Source organism: Salvelinus alpinus, chromosome 19 (genome assembly GCF_045679555.1).
Source record: "Salvelinus alpinus chromosome 19, SLU_Salpinus.1, whole genome shotgun sequence".
Taxonomy (NCBI): Eukaryota; Metazoa; Chordata; class Actinopteri; order Salmoniformes; family Salmonidae; genus Salvelinus; species Salvelinus alpinus.
Window position 1 is genome coordinate 34832093 of NC_092104.1, and position 18751 is coordinate 34850843.

An 18751-nucleotide genomic window follows, 5' to 3' on the forward strand; every position below is an offset into this window, starting at 1 on the left:
AGCATTTGTACCTTGTTCATTTATTGATTGTATTCAAAACACTGACACCATGCAAGGCAAGAGCTTAAAGCCTGACTTCTGTTGCTCAACAGACAGATTTCAAGTGGACAACACACGTGACAGCAGCCGCTTTTAGCACAGTTCTGTTACATATATAGTGTACCTGGTGTAGTTTGACCATGATGGGACCTGTCTTCTCCTTCTCTTCATACTTCTCTACCTTGGACTGTAACCTCTTGTAGTCCTGTAGAGCTTGCTCCCTTCGTTTCACGGCCATGTTGAGGCTGGGGAACACACTGCTGTACCTGAGACACACAGAGAATGAGATCTAGGCGCAGAGACTGACAGAGATACTGCTGGACCACATCATGGAGACAAAGTGACACTGCTTTGTACCGGAGATATACGTGGACATAGGCCTAACAAGAAACGATACTGCTCTGTGAACATAGACAGGCAAGAGCCCTGTCAGAGGAACAACTGCCTATTAACAGACAATCTGAATGATTCTTCCTACTTAATGCAATGTGCTCTCAATTCAGACCAATACATCTAAACCAATCATGCCAACTGAACCCTAGATGTTGTCTTGAAATAATAAAAATGTGCATAGAAAACTGCACTTTAAGAAAAAATATTTTTAAAAATCTATGCTTTTTCTGAACCATTGAGAACTTTTTGAATTGGGGTTTACAAATATCTTTCAGAGGTGCTTGTGTGAGGTCACCTGGATCGATACGCATGTAACACAGAAAAGCGCCCTCAAGTAGGAGACCTCAGTGTAGACTAGATACACTGTCCTTGGTTGTTAATATTGAATTACTCTAGTGCAAATGGCATGAAACAATTCATTCGGTTTCAATTATGTTATTCAAAATGAAAATACATTCTTTCAGAGAGAATCCTTGTCTTAGGTACTAAAAATAGGAAACACTCATCTGTAACTTAGCAACAGGAGTCCATGCCTCATCCTGGGACTTACTTTGCTCCAACACACTGGTTCTGTGCGTTCTGCTTTTATTGGGAAATACAGTGCAGAAAAGCAGCTACGCCACTTCATTTGCAAGAGATTAACATTTTCCAAACTACAAAACAAATGGTTGCCAACCTGTTTAGTCAGAAAATCTAACCAAGTGTCACATTTGAGAGCACTTTAATATATTTTGTGTGATTATATATAGGCACAGTAAGACAGGTGTCATATTCACCATGCATGTTTAATTACACAGGTCTAATGCAAGTTTCATAACCTGATGACATTGCTTTGTTTTTCTATTAATCATCTGAGATGATTTCATACAGGCTGCAGATAGCTATAGCGTAGTTCCTTGGTATGCTACTCTCACTAGCGTAAAGTGTGCCAGTGATTCACTTTTTACTCAAACAATGAGCCAATCTTCCTTTCCCTCTACTTACTATGCAACAGGTGAAGGGAATTGACAATGGACCTGACAAGAGGTTGTGAAATCCAGTCTTCCTCAACACAGAGTAGAGTAAGCCCTGTGAAGGGGTGGGCCGGTGGGAGGAGGGCAGTGTGACGTGACCTGGGCCTCAGACAAGGTGTGGATTGTTTCCCCACAGGAAGTTGAGAAGGGAGCGGCCCTGTATCATTTTGGCGACGTCACAGAGCCCAGCCCCACAGCCCACGCTCTCCCTCCATTTATAAAACATCACTTTGGCTCAGTTTACGGCAGGCAGGCAGCGCAGAGTGGATGCCTTCCTCTAGTAGTTTACTATCTGCCTCTTGCTCCAGTGTAGTGTTCACATACTTCGAGTGCCAGGGGATTATGCAACCACCCTCTAGGCACGAGTGCACTCTGAAACAATTCCATTGGTCCATGACATTACACACCACACTGGCTCACTAAATAGGCACAAAAGCTGACCACATTCTCCTCCACCAGAGCACACCACCTCTGCACGGTGTCATGAGGTGCCATGATGTCTGATGACTACAGCAAAGCAATAGAGTAGTAATGACAGCATTTAGGTCACTTAGTCACCCTCACACATGATCACATTGTAGGTAGGCGGTATCTGGTAGTGGCGACAGTCAGTCCTTCCTCTTAATGATGTGACTGAGAGAACACCTGTGTGAGCCGATACAAGGAGTTGATCCCATCCTTCCACACTAATGATCTCCTCACTGTCCCAATGCTTGTATACCTAGAGGTAGAGCTCCAAGAGGATGCCAATGTGTCCGTGTTGTGCTCAGACTGTCTCAAGAGGAGCTCTGTGGGAGCCTGTCTGACTCAACTGTAACTCAGACATGTAGTGGCGTGATAGTGGCTGTGTTTGAAGGTCACTGTACACGCTGCGTAATGATAGTTTGGGCTGGATCGCTGGCTGGGTTGGACATTTCCCTAGATGTCTCTGGACTGACGTCCACATACTGACCGGTCAGCTCCAGACCAGCCTATATTTACTCCAGCCTTGTCTAGCCCAGGCTCTGCTGGACCAAGGGCGCACTACCACCGTCTGTGTGACTGGTCATTTAGGGTGTGGTGGCTGGCTGAAAATAGCAGGTGGACGAAAATAGCAACTGGTCGAGAGAGCTTGTTTATGACAAGCTGATCCATAGCTGGACCGACACAACCCGACAGTCAGCCAAGCCCCAGTCTGGACCAACCAGCCCAGCTGGAGCTGACCAGAGACCTGGGAGGAACCTTAGTCTGGCAGGCTCACTGACCGCTCCACTTAACACCGTCAATTTCACATTACTAAAATAACAAAAAGGTATCTCTAAGAATATGTTGACCTCCCATATCTCACTATGAAATGAGGGACTAACAGTGAAAGCCAAGATTACTCATAAATGATGCATATTTTGTGATTGAGTAATGAAAATATAAAGTATACGTAACAAAAATATCAACGCAACATGTAAAGTGTTGGCTCCATGTTTCCTGAGCTGAAATAATAGCTTATTTCTCTAAAGTGTTGTGCACAAATTTGTTTATATTCCTGTTAGTGAGCATTTCTCCTTTGCCAAGATAATACATCCACCTGACTGGTGTGGCATATCAAGAAGCTGATTAAACAGCATGATCATTACACAGGCGCACCTTGTGCTGGGGACAATAAAAGACAATGCAACAGATGTCTCAAGTTCTGAGGGTGGCATGGAAGTGGCATGCTGACTCCAGGAATGTCCACCAGAGTTGTTGCCAGAGAATTGAATGTTAATTTCTCTACCATAAGCCGCCTCCAACGTTGTTTTAGGGGATTTGGCAGTACGTCCAACCGGCCTCACAGCCGCAGACCACGTATAACCACGCATGCCCAGGACCTCCACATCCAGCTTATTCCCCTGCAGGATCGTCTGAGACCAGTCACCTGGACTGCTGATGAAACTGTAGGTTTGCACAACTGAAGAATTTCTGCACAAACTGCCAGAAACCGTCTCAGGGAAACCCATCTGCATGCTCGTCATCCTCACCAAGGTCTTGACTTGACTGCAGTTCGGCGATGTAACCGACTTCAGTGGACAAATGCTCACAATGTTGCAAGGATCTGTACACAATTCCTGGAAGCTGAAAATGTCCAAGCTCTTCCATGGCCTGCACTCACCAGACATGTCACCCATTGAGCACGTTTGGGATGCTCTGTATTAACGTTTATGACAGCGTATTCCAGTTCTTGCCAATATCCAGCAACTTTACACAGCCATTGAAGATGAGTGGGACAACATTCCACAGGCCACAATCAACAGCCACATCAACTCTATGCAAAGGAGATGTGTCTGCATGAGGCTGCATGAGGCTGCTACCCAAGAGAAGTTACTGGAAGTTACTGGAATTCGAAATTGCTTCAGTTTTACGTCTTTTGTAAGGAACAATATTTTCCAGTTTTCACGCCAGATACTGACTGGTTTTCTGATCCTAGCCCCTACCTATTTATGTAAGGTATCTGTGACCAACAGATGCATATCTGTATTCCCAGTCATGTGAAATCCATAGATTAGGGCCTAATGAATTTATTTCAATTGACTGATGTCCTTATATAAACTATAACTCAGTAAAATCTTTGAAATTGTTGCATGTTGCGTTTATGTTTTTGCCGTTTGTTGGGTCTTGTGTAGGCTAGGCTAAGTGTAAAAAGGGTAAAGACAGAGTATGTTAAATATGTGCCAGCAGAACCTCCGTTTTTATAGGGTAGGTTTTCTCTACCGCAACATGCCTTATGCTTTGACTCTGTTAATGGAAAGTGAGAGGACTAACGCAAGCTAGATAACTGATCCACCCACCAGATATAAAGAGGCAAGCGCAGAAACCCCCCCAGATAAGGCGGGGGGGGGGGTGTTGGCATGAGTCTAGACTGAACATAAAAACATACAAATAAAAAACATTTCTGTGATTAAAACGTAGGCTAGTTTATAGGCTACGTCATTTTGAGTCACCCCCTTAAACACATCTAATTGCTACTATTTCACAACAACAGAAATCCAACAGCACCTTGAGTAACTCCCAAAGCAGGCTAAATTAACCAGAGTGTCGGGGAAGTCCATTTCCCAGCCTTGCTAGCTTAAAGGAGCAGTGCTGGTTTGCCCTGCCACTGCTTGGACCAGAGCAAGCCTTTACGACAGAGCTGCCTTCAGTCTTACCCAAAAGAGCAATGGAGCAGAAAGGGTTCGGCTAGGAGGCCCAGATAACAGCAACGACTCATGCCCACACACTCCCCCTCCCTCCACATAAACAGACTGATGTCATTCACTGATTCCGCTGAATGGATGGAGAGCGAGACAGAGAGAGGGACGGAGAGAGAAAAGGGGGGAGAGAGAAAGAGTTAGAGGTATGGAGACAGGGAGAGAGACAGATAAAGGGAGAGACTGAGGGAGAGGGAGACAGATAAAGAGAGAGAGAGAGAGAGGTGAGAAGAAAGACTGACCTTTTTGAGCTCATTATTTCCTGGATGTGTTAATACAGTGAGTGTTAATGACCCAACTAAGTGTGGCCTAAATGTGAATACACACCGGCCGGCACGTACACACACAGCCCATTGAAGGGACAAATAAAACCCCCCATTAAGAGACTTTCCAGGCTCGGACCATTCTCTGCTCCATTTAAGATTCCACACGTTCTTACAGATCGACACAAAAACAACAAAAGAGTACTGAGACTTCAGAAACAATGGTCAACATTCAGTTACTGGTGGACTAATGGAAGCTTAATGTATGGTGGCTTAATAGATCAGTCCTCTATACTTCGATGATTAATTACATTACGCTGTGCTTCAACGCCATATACAGCAAAAGGGCTGACGGCTTGTATTCCCCATCTTAAAACATTGTTTATGCATGCAGGACTAAACCTACTACTTCCTGACCTATTTCAATCTCATATAAGTGAGAGGCTAACTTCATCTGGCCTCAGAGCCCATCCTGTTAGTTCAGTGACTCCCCACAATGTGTTTGTCCAATGCGGTATGTGTGTACTGTCCTGAGACAAGTCCTGCTCTCCAGCCAATCTCCTGCCCTTGGCCCAGGAAGCTGGGCCCTCTGCCATATTCAGGGCCTGCCCACACGTCCGCCTGCCGCCCACCAGGAAGAGGAAATTAGAACCATTCCATCCTGTCACAGCTCCGGCACCAGAACACAAGATGAAGAGGCCAATAGCACACGCACACATACACTAACTCATAGCATTCTTATGTTCCATCAAAGTTCAATTTCAGACCGATTTGTGGTTATAAACAAAAGTTACACACACAAATTCACCAGACAGACACTGGCAAGCGCATTAAGTCTCTCTTTTTCAAACACACACACACACACCCCACTCCAAAAAACAGCCTCCGGGGAGGGGTCAGCGGGAGGAAGTAGGACCTTAACAAGCACTACGGAAGACGGGTGGGATCCTTGCTCCCGGCCTGGCCACTCCCTCTACCGCCTCTGCACTGTGTGTGTGTGTGTGTGTGTGTGTAGTGTGGTGCTTGGAAGGACGGGGGCGAGAGTAGGGAAGGGGAACCAAGTAAACTTTCTTCCAGACACACCACCACAGCAGCCCCATTCTCTCCCCAGTCCAGTCCAGTTTTACTATCGACTATGCTTTATTACAGAGCCTTCTGGACCTAGTGCTAAGCTCAACTTAAGTGTGTGCTCCTTCCCACTCTACAGACAGAGCAGCTTTTAAGACACAGCAGCTGCTGCTTGTGATGTATTAAAAATATGCAGACAATAGGAGAGGTGCAGGTCCAGATAGACACTTACTTTTTCAGAGGATCGATCACCGTCTTTGAGATCTGGTTCACCTATGGACGAACAAACACGGGTCAAACGTTCATTTAAAAAGTGCAGTACTTCTCTTAAACTGAAAGGGAATGTCTTTATTACTTGAAATTTGTTGTCAAAGTGAATTATTTTAAGTTGAACAAAATACAAAATAGCTCCAAGTCCCACTCATTAACAGCATGATAAAAAAAATCAACAATTGTGTATTTTCAAACAGAGCACTCAAGACAATAGAGGGGAGGGAGGTGAGGCGGGTTGCAAGAAACTTTTGTGACGTTGACTCTTTATTGTACACAAGCCCCGAGGAGAAACACCTGAATATTCATAGAGCTGAACAATACAAAAGGATGCAACTGTCAGGGGACGGACATGAAAGCTAAGCCCCACTGATTTCAAATCCTGCGGAGGGTGGGCTGCCTTACAAGATGAAAGTTCTTTGCAAACAAACATTTTAACAATAACAGTTTATATTTTCCTGCATTCTCCTTCTCGGAGCCGACAGGGGAAGGGGGGGGGGGGGCTTTGTTAAGTGGAAGTAAATGAACATCTCATCTAGAGGCCTCCAGCCTGGGTGCCAAAGTCTCATCGACAGAAGTTGGCACACATTTAATAAAGTTTACAAAGTCATTTACATTGCAGATTCAATATGACTCGTAGATCCACGTCTCTGACAGAACGCTAAGTTAACCCGGCAAACAACTCCAGTGAAGAGCATCGTTCAAAACATTTCAATGAGGAATAAAAGTGTCAAGACAACTCCATGAGAACAATGAGCCTAGTACAACTAATCAATCATTCACTAGTTATTGGAAGGATAGTCAATCACAGAACATAAGAAGCAAATACTGTACAACAGCAAAGCATTGTGAATGCCCTGACAGTCTCTGAGAATATACACCCACACACACTCACAAGGCATCTTTCCAAATACATAACGCGAATGAATGTAGTTTGAGAGAACCAATAACAAATAAGTACATGGGAATTCACATTTTCCTCCGTTTTACATATTCACACCATCCCCCCCTCCCTGGGAGAGTGAAAATGCTGGAGCTGCGCTGCTGCCGAGGTGAGTGCATGCAGTAAGCAGGGAGAACAACACCAGCACATTTGCTTAAGCATGCTGGTGCCCTCTACCCTCTGCCCTTTCCCACAGAGAGGGGGGCAGGACTATTCAGCTGAGGCCCAGCAGTGCCTGAGGCCGGAGCTCTAGCAGCAGTCTCTGTGAGTGAGTCACGGGGCAGAGGCCATCCCGGCACACAGGCCTCCCAAAAATACACGCAAATCGCGGAGGAAATCAATACCCCTCCAAACGGAGCATCCGCTACTGCTCAGCCGCCATTTTCACTAGGGCTTGACTTCAGCAGCAGTGTGCCGGGGGGGCTCCGCGCCCTCCTCAGCCCTAGAAATAAACACACAGGCCTGGGCCACTGCTGCCTTCATTATCCATGCACGTTTTATCCGCTCGCTCAATCGCAGCCCCCGCGGCAAATCATCTCGTCTCAACACCAAGGCGAGCAAAGAATGTTTGCTTCTGTGTCTGTTTTGCTTGAGCAGTTGAGTCGTTGGTGGTGCCGTCAGAAGGAAGAACAGCCAGCTTGGAGGGAGAGCTGGTGGAGTATGATTCTGGTGAGCTGCGCTGGGCTTTAACATCTCTGGACTCCTGAGGTGATATTCCAAATATTGAACCAACTGACCAACCAAAGGCCTAGAAAAGCTTTGCCGTCAGGTTTCAACCAGTTTAACGAATGCCAAGCTAAGCGGCACAGAGAGACATACTGTAGCAGAACACAGTCATGTTAAACATCTTGTTGACTGAGACTGGCTGAAAAAGGAGGCCTCTAAACTCAAGTACCATTTTGTGATAACAGAAGGGTTGCATGTCAAAACTGTCTCTGAAGGCCACTTAAAAATCATGAAGAAAAAAAAACAAGCAGGCTGGATATGATTGAGAATAATGTATTTTGTATTATTTTCTAACTGCTTCGCCTCCAGAAGTGAGAAGGTGTATTTGGCTCCATGCTGCCTGGCTGGAGCCCTGTCCAGCAGACCATGGCCATGAAGCCAAGCAAGGAAATTACACCCTATGGAGCCAGCCAACGCCTCCACACTGTAGAGCAAACCTGCACCTTTTGTTATTGACCTGCAAAACACCAGGGATGTAAAAAAAAAAAAAATACAATACCGCATTGACATCTAGCTGTTCCTGACCGTATGACTCAAAGCAGCTCAAAACCAATTGGAGATGATTTGGAAAGCTCAAGTAGTCCAACAAGATGAATGCTGTGTAGTGCAAAGCTGGCCTCCCAGGTTGTGCAAAGGTGAAGGCGATGAAGGTTATTAGCGTAGTCAAAGGGAAGAGGGCTCAGAGGAAAACAGTAAGAGATGTTAACTACCCTTTAGGGTCTTGACACTGTTTAACTAAGAGGGAAGTGGAGAAGGAAAGAGAAAAGCAGACTGAAAATGGATACTCTTAATTGCCTACATTTCATAACAGTTCGGTAGAAAATATTGGCAATGCTTCTGCTTTTGTAAAGATTCCAGAATTTGAGCTGAAAGGATTTTGATGTTAAAATGTATGAAAATGTTACTCATTTCCAATCTTCAGAAGACATTCCATATTAAAGACAGTCAAAATTGAAGGACTGTTCTTCTTGGCAGACCACTAAGAACCAACCCACCATAGATCATCAGCTGTGAACCACAAACAGTCACCACACTTAACTTTGTCCAGTCATTTCAAATGACTACATTATATCTTGATTACATCTGAGCACAGTTTACGTGGTGTATGTCTAGTCTTTGCTTGAAGAATGCCTTGTTGTTGAGCGCTTGAAAGGAATTCACAGAGATCTTCAGAATATGTACAGAGATGGACATTGGTCACTCAAGGTAAAGCCATCTGCAAATAAAAGGATGCTGGGAAAACTAGTCAAAGGCACACTAATGGAAAAAGCACTCTGAAGTTATAGTAGAATCAGGTCTTGTACAATTTTTTTTCTTCTGCATTCTTGATGATCAGTGTGATTCCCTGTGTGACTGACTTCTCTACCTTAACAGAGTTGCCTCTCACAGTGCAATGCCCTGTAGAAACACACATGCAATGCCAACCCTATGATTTCCTTAGCAATTACCTGCAGCGATGATTTTAATCAAATATGTGAAGCACACATGGCAAATAACATAAAGGAGCTAAGAGCAGAAGTAGAATTGCTCACAGAGAGGGACTGGGGAAGATCATGCAGAGAACAGATCCCATTAAAACAGCCTGTGACATTCCCAAGTGAAGCTATTCCATAGTATGAGTTATTTTAAAAACACTAGTGAGTCACAAATGCATCCGATCTACAGCTCTCTGATATTCGACAAAGATGAGCAGCTAATAGACCAGTGTGTTGCTGGAGACGCTTTCAACAGACGAGAAGAGATCTTGAGTGAGATAATTTTTTTCTCGTTCACACAGTGATGCAATATTGACAATGATGAAAATACACTTAGGCCAATCAAACCCTTTTGGTTTCTGCCCTTTGAGTGTTTGAAGAGAGGGGAGCGTATGAGGCATACCTGTCAAGATACTGAATACAATGCCCATAGGTAGAGCTGTGAAAGCTAGGCTGGAGGAGGGTTTCTTCTACCACTGTATAGGCCTCCCTGCCTAAAAGAGTATATAGTATATTTTGGTTTCAATAGACAATTTCGATGCACCCCACTTGGAATACAATCTAGGAGAATGACTCGGCTGTGGTGTGAGGCAGAGGGAGAGAAGCACGGACAGGTCCTGACACTGACCTTCTCCTGGTTAAAGGAGTCCATCCTCTTCATGGCTGTGTCCAGAGCCGTCATGGACTCCAGGAAGGCCTGGTCCTGTTCACACAGCGGGTTACTGAGCAGGTCACCTGAGATCTTCACTGCTGCCTTGGACATCGCTGAAAGACATAAAACAGGTAGGGAATATTAGTATTCAAATGGTAAACTGGTCCTGAAAAGAGGGAAATGGGAAGGAGAGATATAGAGAGAAAGAAAAAAAGCGATAACCGAATAGAGAACGGAGGAATGGAGAAACATACAGGTAACTGCCAAAATAAAGGAAACACCTAAATAAAGTGTCTTAATAGGGTGTTGGGTCACCACAAGCCAGAACAGCTTCAATGCACCTTGACATAGATTCTACAAGTGTCTGAAACTATTAAAGGGATGCAACACCATTCTTCTATGAGAAATTCCATAATTTGGTGTTTTGTTGATGGTGGTGGTAGAAGCGGTCTCATGCGTCGCTCCAGAATCTCCCATAAGTGTTCCATTGGGTTGAGATCTAGTGACTGATATGGCCATGTTATTTGGTTTACAAAATGTTCATGCTCATCAAACCATTCAGAGACCACTCATGCCCTGTGGATGGGGGCATTGTAATCCTATAGCCATGGTAGCCAAAATAATGGCCTGCCCAGAATTTTTATACATGAGCCTTCCCCTGAGCATGATGGGATGGAACCACACCTGTGTGAAAGCACCTGCTTTCAATATACTTTGTAAATATATAACTTACTCAAGTGTTTCCATTATTTTGGCAGTTACATGTACAATCAGTATTATTAATGTTTGACCTGGTTTGACTATTTGGCCCAGACATGCTTGATGGGCATGGCTAGCAGCAGAGGTGAGCACCCATGCCAGGACTGACACTGTGTGCATTTGATAGACACAGAAGTTAAATAAGGGAAAAAGGAAAAGTAGGATAGAGAAGCAGCAGCATCAGTTGGAGAGTCGAGGGGGTGGTGGGCTCGGCTGCTGTGATGAATATTCACAAAAGCACTGGGAATGTGTGCAAATGTTTCTATAGTGCCAACGCCAATTACAGTTAATCTGCACTCCTGCCACTTTATCTTAGACACAGAGCACATATCGGATCACCGCATCACTGTCAAAATAAATTAGCTGCACTGGGGACATACAGAGAAGTTGATAAGACGTAAAGTAAAATAAAAAAAACCACATCAAACTCAACTGAGGCCTCTGAGCTCTGAGGATCGGGTAAAAACACATTACAATTTTTTTAAATTAAGTATGTTTAAAAAAGCAGCTTTTCTGTGTTGGAATAGTGTAGGCGTACCTCAACAACAAAATGGTGTGGCCGCATACCAATCATTACAAATATTAATGCGAGTAGACTGCTGATTGGCAAACTCAGCCAATGAGCCAACATGACATCATGTTCTATAAGGAATTATAAACTGGGTGGTTCGGCTGACATCTGTGGTGTATCAGACCGTTTACCATTACTTTGGTAACCAGTTTATAATAGCAATATGGCATCTCGGGGGTTTGTGGTATATGGCCAATATACCACGGCTAAGTGCTGTATCCAGGCACTCTGCATTGCGTCGCGCTTAAGAACAGCCCTTAGCCATGGTATATTGGCCATTTACAACACCCCATGTGCCTTATTGCTTAAATAGCAAGCATTTTTTTTTTTATTGTCTGTTTGAGATACAAGTTTGAGGTGGTTTTTTTTAAAGTGGTTTTTCTCCAATGTATACTTTGGCCACAAATACGAGTACAGAATGAGTCAACAACATTATTTAGGTATGAGAATATGAACTTTTAAAAGTGTGATTTTCACTGGACAGTTCAATTTTAATTCCATAGTGTGTTCTATTTTTAGTTAGGTAATAAAGATTTGTGTTGCCAATGGTATAAATGGCTTGTGGTCAGTGATATCCTGACTCTATAAAGATTAATCTCTAATGACTTGTGGACTTGCCCCAGAAGAGCCCACAATTTCATCGTCTTACTTTAAATAGACTAGACAAATGATTGCCATTATGAAACGCTGTGTGGAGCACACTGTGCTGTGCAGGCAGGTCCACTCTTTGTTGTTTGGTGGCAGTTGGTGGAGAAAGGACCTGTGCAACAGATGGAATCCATTAATTATAACAAGATGTTGACAGCTCTGATACTTTGATGAGGCATCATCCCATATTCCAGAGCACAAAGCAGAGGAAATGAAGAAGCCCCTCACTCCCCCATCCTTCCCCTCTCCACCCTCAGAGTAGATCGCTACCAGGGGAAATTTCTGCTACTGCTCCTCCCAAAGATACCCATTTCCATTTCCAAAAGCTCCAACAAAAAATAAATATCTTTCTTAGCAGCAGAAATGTAAAACAGAATGTAAGCTAAAAGCTATGAGTAGGAAGAGTGTAAGTATGTTTGCTTATTGCTTATTTTTAAGGGCTACTGAAATTAGGCTAACCTCATTTTTAAAAATTGCACAAGAGACATTGTCCCTGAAAAACCTGACAGGCAACAACAATTAAGGTGTCAGTGAATGTATGCCGAGCGTGTGAAAGAGATGAATTGAATGAGAGAAAGCTAATGATTTAAAGAAGATTTGTACATGATAGCAAAGATGATCAGTGGGAATGTTTTTTCCAGAGACTGATCAAAATATGAAACACTGTGTCAAAAACACACCTATATCAGCCTCTGTGCTTTTCTTCATGTCTTTGTGGAGCTTCTTTGTCTGATCTTCCAACCTGTAAAATAAGGGAAACGTAGTTTTTTCAGTTCAGGTTCTTGGATATCACAATAATACAGCATTTAACATTTGGTAAGTATCGGTCCAAGTATAGTTAAGCATCTACAGAGCAAACTGACAGTGGGATCATGTGTTTGCATTCAGCAGCTAGGGTAGGCAGAGGGCAGTACAGAAAAAGGGTCCACTGTGTGCACCCTGAACAAATCACTAATGCCTATACAGAGCTCACTGACAGTCTTACTGGGATCTCAGTCCAACAAGAATGCTACAAATAACATCTACAAAATAACCTACAGTACATTCGGAAATTATTCAGACCCCTTGACTTCTTACAAATTATGTTACGTTATAGCCTTATTCTAAAACTGATTGAATTGCTTTTTTCTCTCATCAATCTACACAGAATACCCCATAATGAGAAAGCAAAAACAGGTTTTTAGAATCTTTTGCAAATGTATAAAAAAAATAATAAACTGAAATATCACATTTACACAAGGATTCAGACCCTTTATTCAATAGTTTATTGAAGCGCCTTTGGAAGCGAATATAGCCTTGAGTCTACTTGGGTATGAAGCTACAAGCTCAGCACACCTGTTTTGGGGAGTTTCTCCAATTTTTCTCTGCAGATCCTCTCAAGCTCTGTTGGGTTGGATGGGGAGCGTCGCTGCACAGCTATTTTCAGGTCACTCCAGAGATGTCGATTGGGTTCAAGTCCGGGCTCTGGTTGGGCCACTCAAGGACAATCAGAGTCTTGTCCCGAAGCCACTGCTGAGTTGTCTTAGCTGTTGCTTAGGGGTCATTGTTCTATTGGAAGGTGACCCTTCGCACCAGTCTGAGGTCTTGAGCAGTTTTTCATCAAGGATCTCTATGTACTTTGCTCCGGCATCTTTCCCTCGATCCTGACCAGTCTCCCAGTCCCTGCCGCTGAAAAACATCCCCACAGCCTGATGCTGCCACCACCTTACTTCACCGTAGGGCTGGTATCAGGTTTTCTCCAGACGTGACGCTTGGCATTCAGGCCAAAGATTTCAATCTTGGTTTCATCAGACCTGAGAATCTTGTTTCTCATTGTCTCAGAGTCCCTTAGGTGGCTTTTGGCAAACTCCAAGCGGGCTGTCATGCCCCTTTTTACTGAGGAGTGGCTTCCATCTGGCCACTCTACCATAAAGGCCTGATTGGTGGAGTGCTGCAGAGGTGGTTATCCCATCTCCACAGAGGAACTCTGGAGCTCTGTCAGAGTGACCATCGGGTTCTTGGTCACCTCCCTGACCAAGGCCCTTCTCCCCGATTGCTCAGTTTGGCCGGGCGGCCAGCTCTAGGAAGAGTCTTGGTGGTTTCAAACTTCTTCCATTTAAGAATGATGAAGGCCACTGAGTTCTTGGGGACCTTCAATACTACAGAAATGTTTTGGTATCCTTCCCCAAATCTGTGCCTCAACACAATCCTGTCTCTGAGCTCAATTCCTTCGACCTCATGGCTTGGTTTTTGCTCTGACATGAACTGTCAACTATGGGACCTTATATAGACAGGTGTGTGCCTTTCCAAATCATGTCCAACAATTGAATTTATCTTCAATCAAGTTGAAGAAACATCTCAAGGATGATCAATGAAAACAGGATGCACATGAGCTCAAATAAGGTATTTCTAAAAACGTGTTTTCACTTTGTCATTATGGGGTAGTTTGTGTAGATTGATTAGGAAAAAATTGTATTTCATAAATTTTAGAATAAGGCTGTAACTAGGGATGCATGATATATCGGTGAACTAGATGTCTAGTTTAACGCCAATGTTGAAGCTGACGTGCATACCTATATAGTGTAGTTTGCGCTACACGTGCAACACAGCATTCATAACCTAGCTCACAATATCTGCTGTGTGGATCGAACAGTCAACAAGTCGAGCAGTCATTTGAAAGAGTAAGAAAATTTCAGCGAGAGAACTCAAAAGGCGAAATCCATTAAAGCCAAGATAATGGAATTCATTGCCCTTGACAATCAACCGTTCTCTGTCGTGAGTGATGTTGGCCTTCGCCAACTGGTCGAGCACCGGTACACACTACCAAGTGCGCTATTTGTCAGAAGTTGCCCTAGCGGAGTTACACAGTAATAGCGTCACTGCTGTTAGCTTCAAGACATACATACTATGGAACGCCGTTTGGGTCTTTGCATGTCAAAAAAGATACAGTAGCACTGTCAAAGCTGTATAGAAAAAGTCTGCAAACAAGCAAACACCGGCCACGAACGATGTGTTTCCAATACCACGTTGGTAATAAAGCATCATTTGTTCGACCGCAACTTCTGGGGTAGCTAGCTTTAGCTTGGTACCTAGCTAGCACCAATACAACCAGCCTGAAAACAATGACCAGTAGAAACTGCAGTCATTTTCATTATTCTTAGCAATGATTTAGGAATCCTTGTGAGCAAGTATTAGCTAGGTTGCCACTTGTTGTTCGCCTATTGAAATTGAACTTCAGTTCATGAAAATAAATAGCTAGCCAGCTACTTAACCGTGTTGCCCAAAGCTAAGTGTGGCCCATAAGCTGCCAGCTAGCTTCATCTGGCTAGTGAGTCTCGACCGGACTTGGTTATCAGTTGTGAAACTAGCCACAATAAGGATTAGGCACAATAGTGGACTTTGAGATTAGCCTTCAAAATCATTGACAGTGATGCAAATGAATACAAATAGTAGAGGTATGCCATACTTTTATTTTGAAGGCTAACCGCAAAGTCCACTATTGCGGCTGATCCTTATTGTGGCTAGCTTCACATAGATGGGTCCGACCACCATAAATCAAATAAAAACTGGTCTTATAAATTAGGGTTATTTTAGATGATGACAACTAGCTATATAGTTAGCTAGCTAACTATAGCTACTGAAACAGATTGTTGCTTTGCTATGTTTTTGGGGAAGAACATTGTTTGCATCCATGAGCTAGCTAGCTTTTTTTTTTTAAATGACCAGCACTGTAGGTGCGCGAGACAACTTTACCAGTATCGTAGCATACGTATTGATGAATCGTTGTGGCATGAAATACAAGTGATAGTGTAATCAATGTGTAATAACTATGTAAAAAATGTATGAACACGTCAAATTATTATGTGACGTGCAGTCATATTCAGGTCCTGATTGGTCAACAAGCTTATTTGACACGTCAAAGAGTGTTATCTACTGGTCATTATTTTCTTTTTTGACACACAAAGACCCAAACTGCGTTCCATAGCAAAGACCCAAACTGCGTTCCATAGCAAAGACCCAAACTGCGTTCCATAGCAAAGACCCAAACTGCGTTCCATAGCAAAGACCCAAACTGCGTTCCATAGCAAAGACCCAAACTGCGTTCCATAGCAAAGACCCAAACTGCGTTCCATAGCAAAGACCCAAACTGCGTTCCATAGCAAAGACCCAAACAGCGTTCCATAGAAATCCTGGTTGAGATTGAAACGACTGAACAATGAAACCACACAGCAAGTAAGTGAAAAAAATAGGTTTGATGATGTTTTACTGGTAATGGGGACGTATGTAACTGTCAACAAAATAACTTTTTGGTCAGTGTGGTGTGTGTGTGTGTGTAACCTTTATTTAACTAGGCAAGTCAGTTAAGAACAAATTCTTATTTACAATGATGGACTGTCCTGGCCAAACCCGGACGACGCTGGGCCAATTGTGCCCCGCCCTATGGGACTCACAATCACGGTCGGATGTGATACAGCCTGGATTCGAACCAGGGACTGTAGTGATGCCTCTTGCACTGAGCCTTAGACCGCTGCGTCCATGTGTGTGTTAACTATTTAACTGTATTAGAATGCAAACATTTTTAATATCGATTATCTTTACCGTTTTGGGTTTTTTGGCAAGGAAAATATTGGATATCGGTATCGGCCAAAAATGTCATATCGGTGCATCACTAGCTGTAACGTAACAAAATTCAGAAAAAGTAAAGTGGTCTGAATACTTTCAGAAGGCACTGTATGAACTGGGACATTCAATAGGATTACAAATTGCATTGATTTTATATAAAACACATTATTATGACATCCCTTTAGCTAATTAAAAATACTAGGATTGCTTCATGTTTCGGTCAACTAAATTCTGGCATATAAGCATTTATGTCTTCAATCATCCCTCCACATTCATTCAAATGATGGGTGTTAAAATAGCAATTATGAGAGTACGGAGGCTGTATCGTGTGTCGTTCATTATATCAATTAAGGGAAACGAGGGACTGTTTAGCAACTCCCAGGAGACTGCTGTCACATTAGTTTTCAGGGATTCATTAAGGGAGGGGGACTGAAAAAACAACAACGCTTTTCCCATTTCCTTGTCCAATCTGTGTTATCTGACAGGGGCAGGAGAGTGTGAAGGCTGAGGAGGGCTCTTCTGGATGTCGGCCAGGTGTGCCAGAGGTCTGTTCCTACAAGGTGTTAATGGATGCCTGCTGAAGCAGCTGCTGCTACTCACTGCTGGGTGCCCCAACAGTTTGCCCTCTACTGCCGCCAACAGCCAGCCTCTCTACACTCCCTGCTGCTATGGTATAATGCCATAGAAGTATGGAATTAGCAGCTGATCTCAGGTATAAAAAAATGAAAAATACTGCTTTGGGATTAGAGATGCAAGACTTAACGTGGAAGGCATTGGATGATAAAATAATTTGCCAAATTGGAGCCCGAGAGGTCTTTAAAATGACACTGGTTATATTTCCAATCAAATGAATAGAAATATTGAATTCAACAACAGTTCAAAGAGCTAGATGACAGACTACGTTCACTAAGAGTTCCTGATATGGATCTGAAGGGAGTGCCAAGACGTCTGTATATGCCTGCTCCTCTTACTCATCATGTGTAAGGTATATTGTGGTGCCATGTCTCCTACTCAACGAAACCTTGAAGCGCTCCCACTCAGTCTGCAGGCCCATCGGGGAGTCTCTTTAACCTAAGACACACAGCAGGGGAGGGCCTCCTATGTGCTAGCTCATGGAAGGTCTTGGGCAACAGAATGCTTTGAACACTTCTCTACTTGGTTTCACACAAACAATCTATATTGTGTAACCCAACTCAGTTCTGCATGGGTCTGAAAAGAGAGATGTGAAAGATTGGGTCTAACATTGTCTTTCCCATTGAAAACAATTATTTAAATGTTGATGTGGAAGCCTAAAAGCCCTTAGATAACACGCATGTGTGTTCACCTCCACAAATCAATGGAATATGTGCACTTAAAATAGCAGTCATAATGCTTTGTAGTCTGTGTCAGTTCAGTGTTCGTCTGCAATGTTGTTGTTTTTGCTGTAATATTGATGCACAGTCAATACATATGGGAAACAGAGCACAAATTAAATCTTTAACAAACTTACTTTTGGAGCTTGTCATATTCTCGTTCAAAGTCTCTTTCAACCTGTAAAAACACATTGAAACTCATTGTTAAATACAACATTATCATCTTTCTGTTCAAGTCTGTTCAGTCAATGTTGTTCCATTATAGTCCTAACACGCGCTTACCAAATACTAAATATCCCTGCTATTGGAGAGACAGGTCAATTACACAGTAACAGAATTACGCTTTGACTCAGAATCTTAAATATAAAATATATTTTGATTTGTTTAACACTTTTTTGGTTACTACATGATTCCATGTGTGTTATTTCATAGTTTCATGTCTTCACTATTATTCTACAATGTAGAAAATAGTCAAAATAAAGAGAAACCCTTGAATGAGTAGGTGTGTCAAACATTTGACTGGTAATGTATATGAAAGTCATTCTCATGTTCCACAAGTTTGGAAATCACAGAGCATACTATGCCTTAATTTCCCCAAAAATATAGGCTCTTAGCTATGGTTGCAAAGCTACTGGTAATTTACTAAAGTTACCGGAATCTTCAGTAATTTTGGTAAATAACAGAAAGGCAATCTACTGTAACTTTGGTAATTTATACTTGAATAACTTTTTTAAAATTATTAATATATACAGTAGCATTAATTTTTTATATCTGTGT

At 43.0% G+C, this 18751-nt stretch overlaps 1 protein-coding gene across 1 annotated transcript in view; it reads right to left on the reverse strand.

Moving 5' to 3' along the window:
• The window catches only part of bin3 (bridging integrator 3), a 36448-nt gene that overhangs the window by 10184 nt on the left and 7513 nt on the right, over nucleotides 1-18751 (reverse strand). The window contains exons 3-7 of the mRNA XM_071353182.1: nucleotides 18112-18152; nucleotides 12701-12762; nucleotides 10019-10155; nucleotides 6209-6249; nucleotides 164-305 (exon numbers count right to left, since the gene is read on the reverse strand). Of these exons, the coding sequence (XP_071209283.1) occupies nucleotides 164-305; nucleotides 6209-6249; nucleotides 10019-10155; nucleotides 12701-12762; nucleotides 18112-18152 (423 nt within the window). The remainder of the gene's footprint in view (nucleotides 1-163; nucleotides 306-6208; nucleotides 6250-10018; nucleotides 10156-12700; nucleotides 12763-18111; nucleotides 18153-18751) is intronic.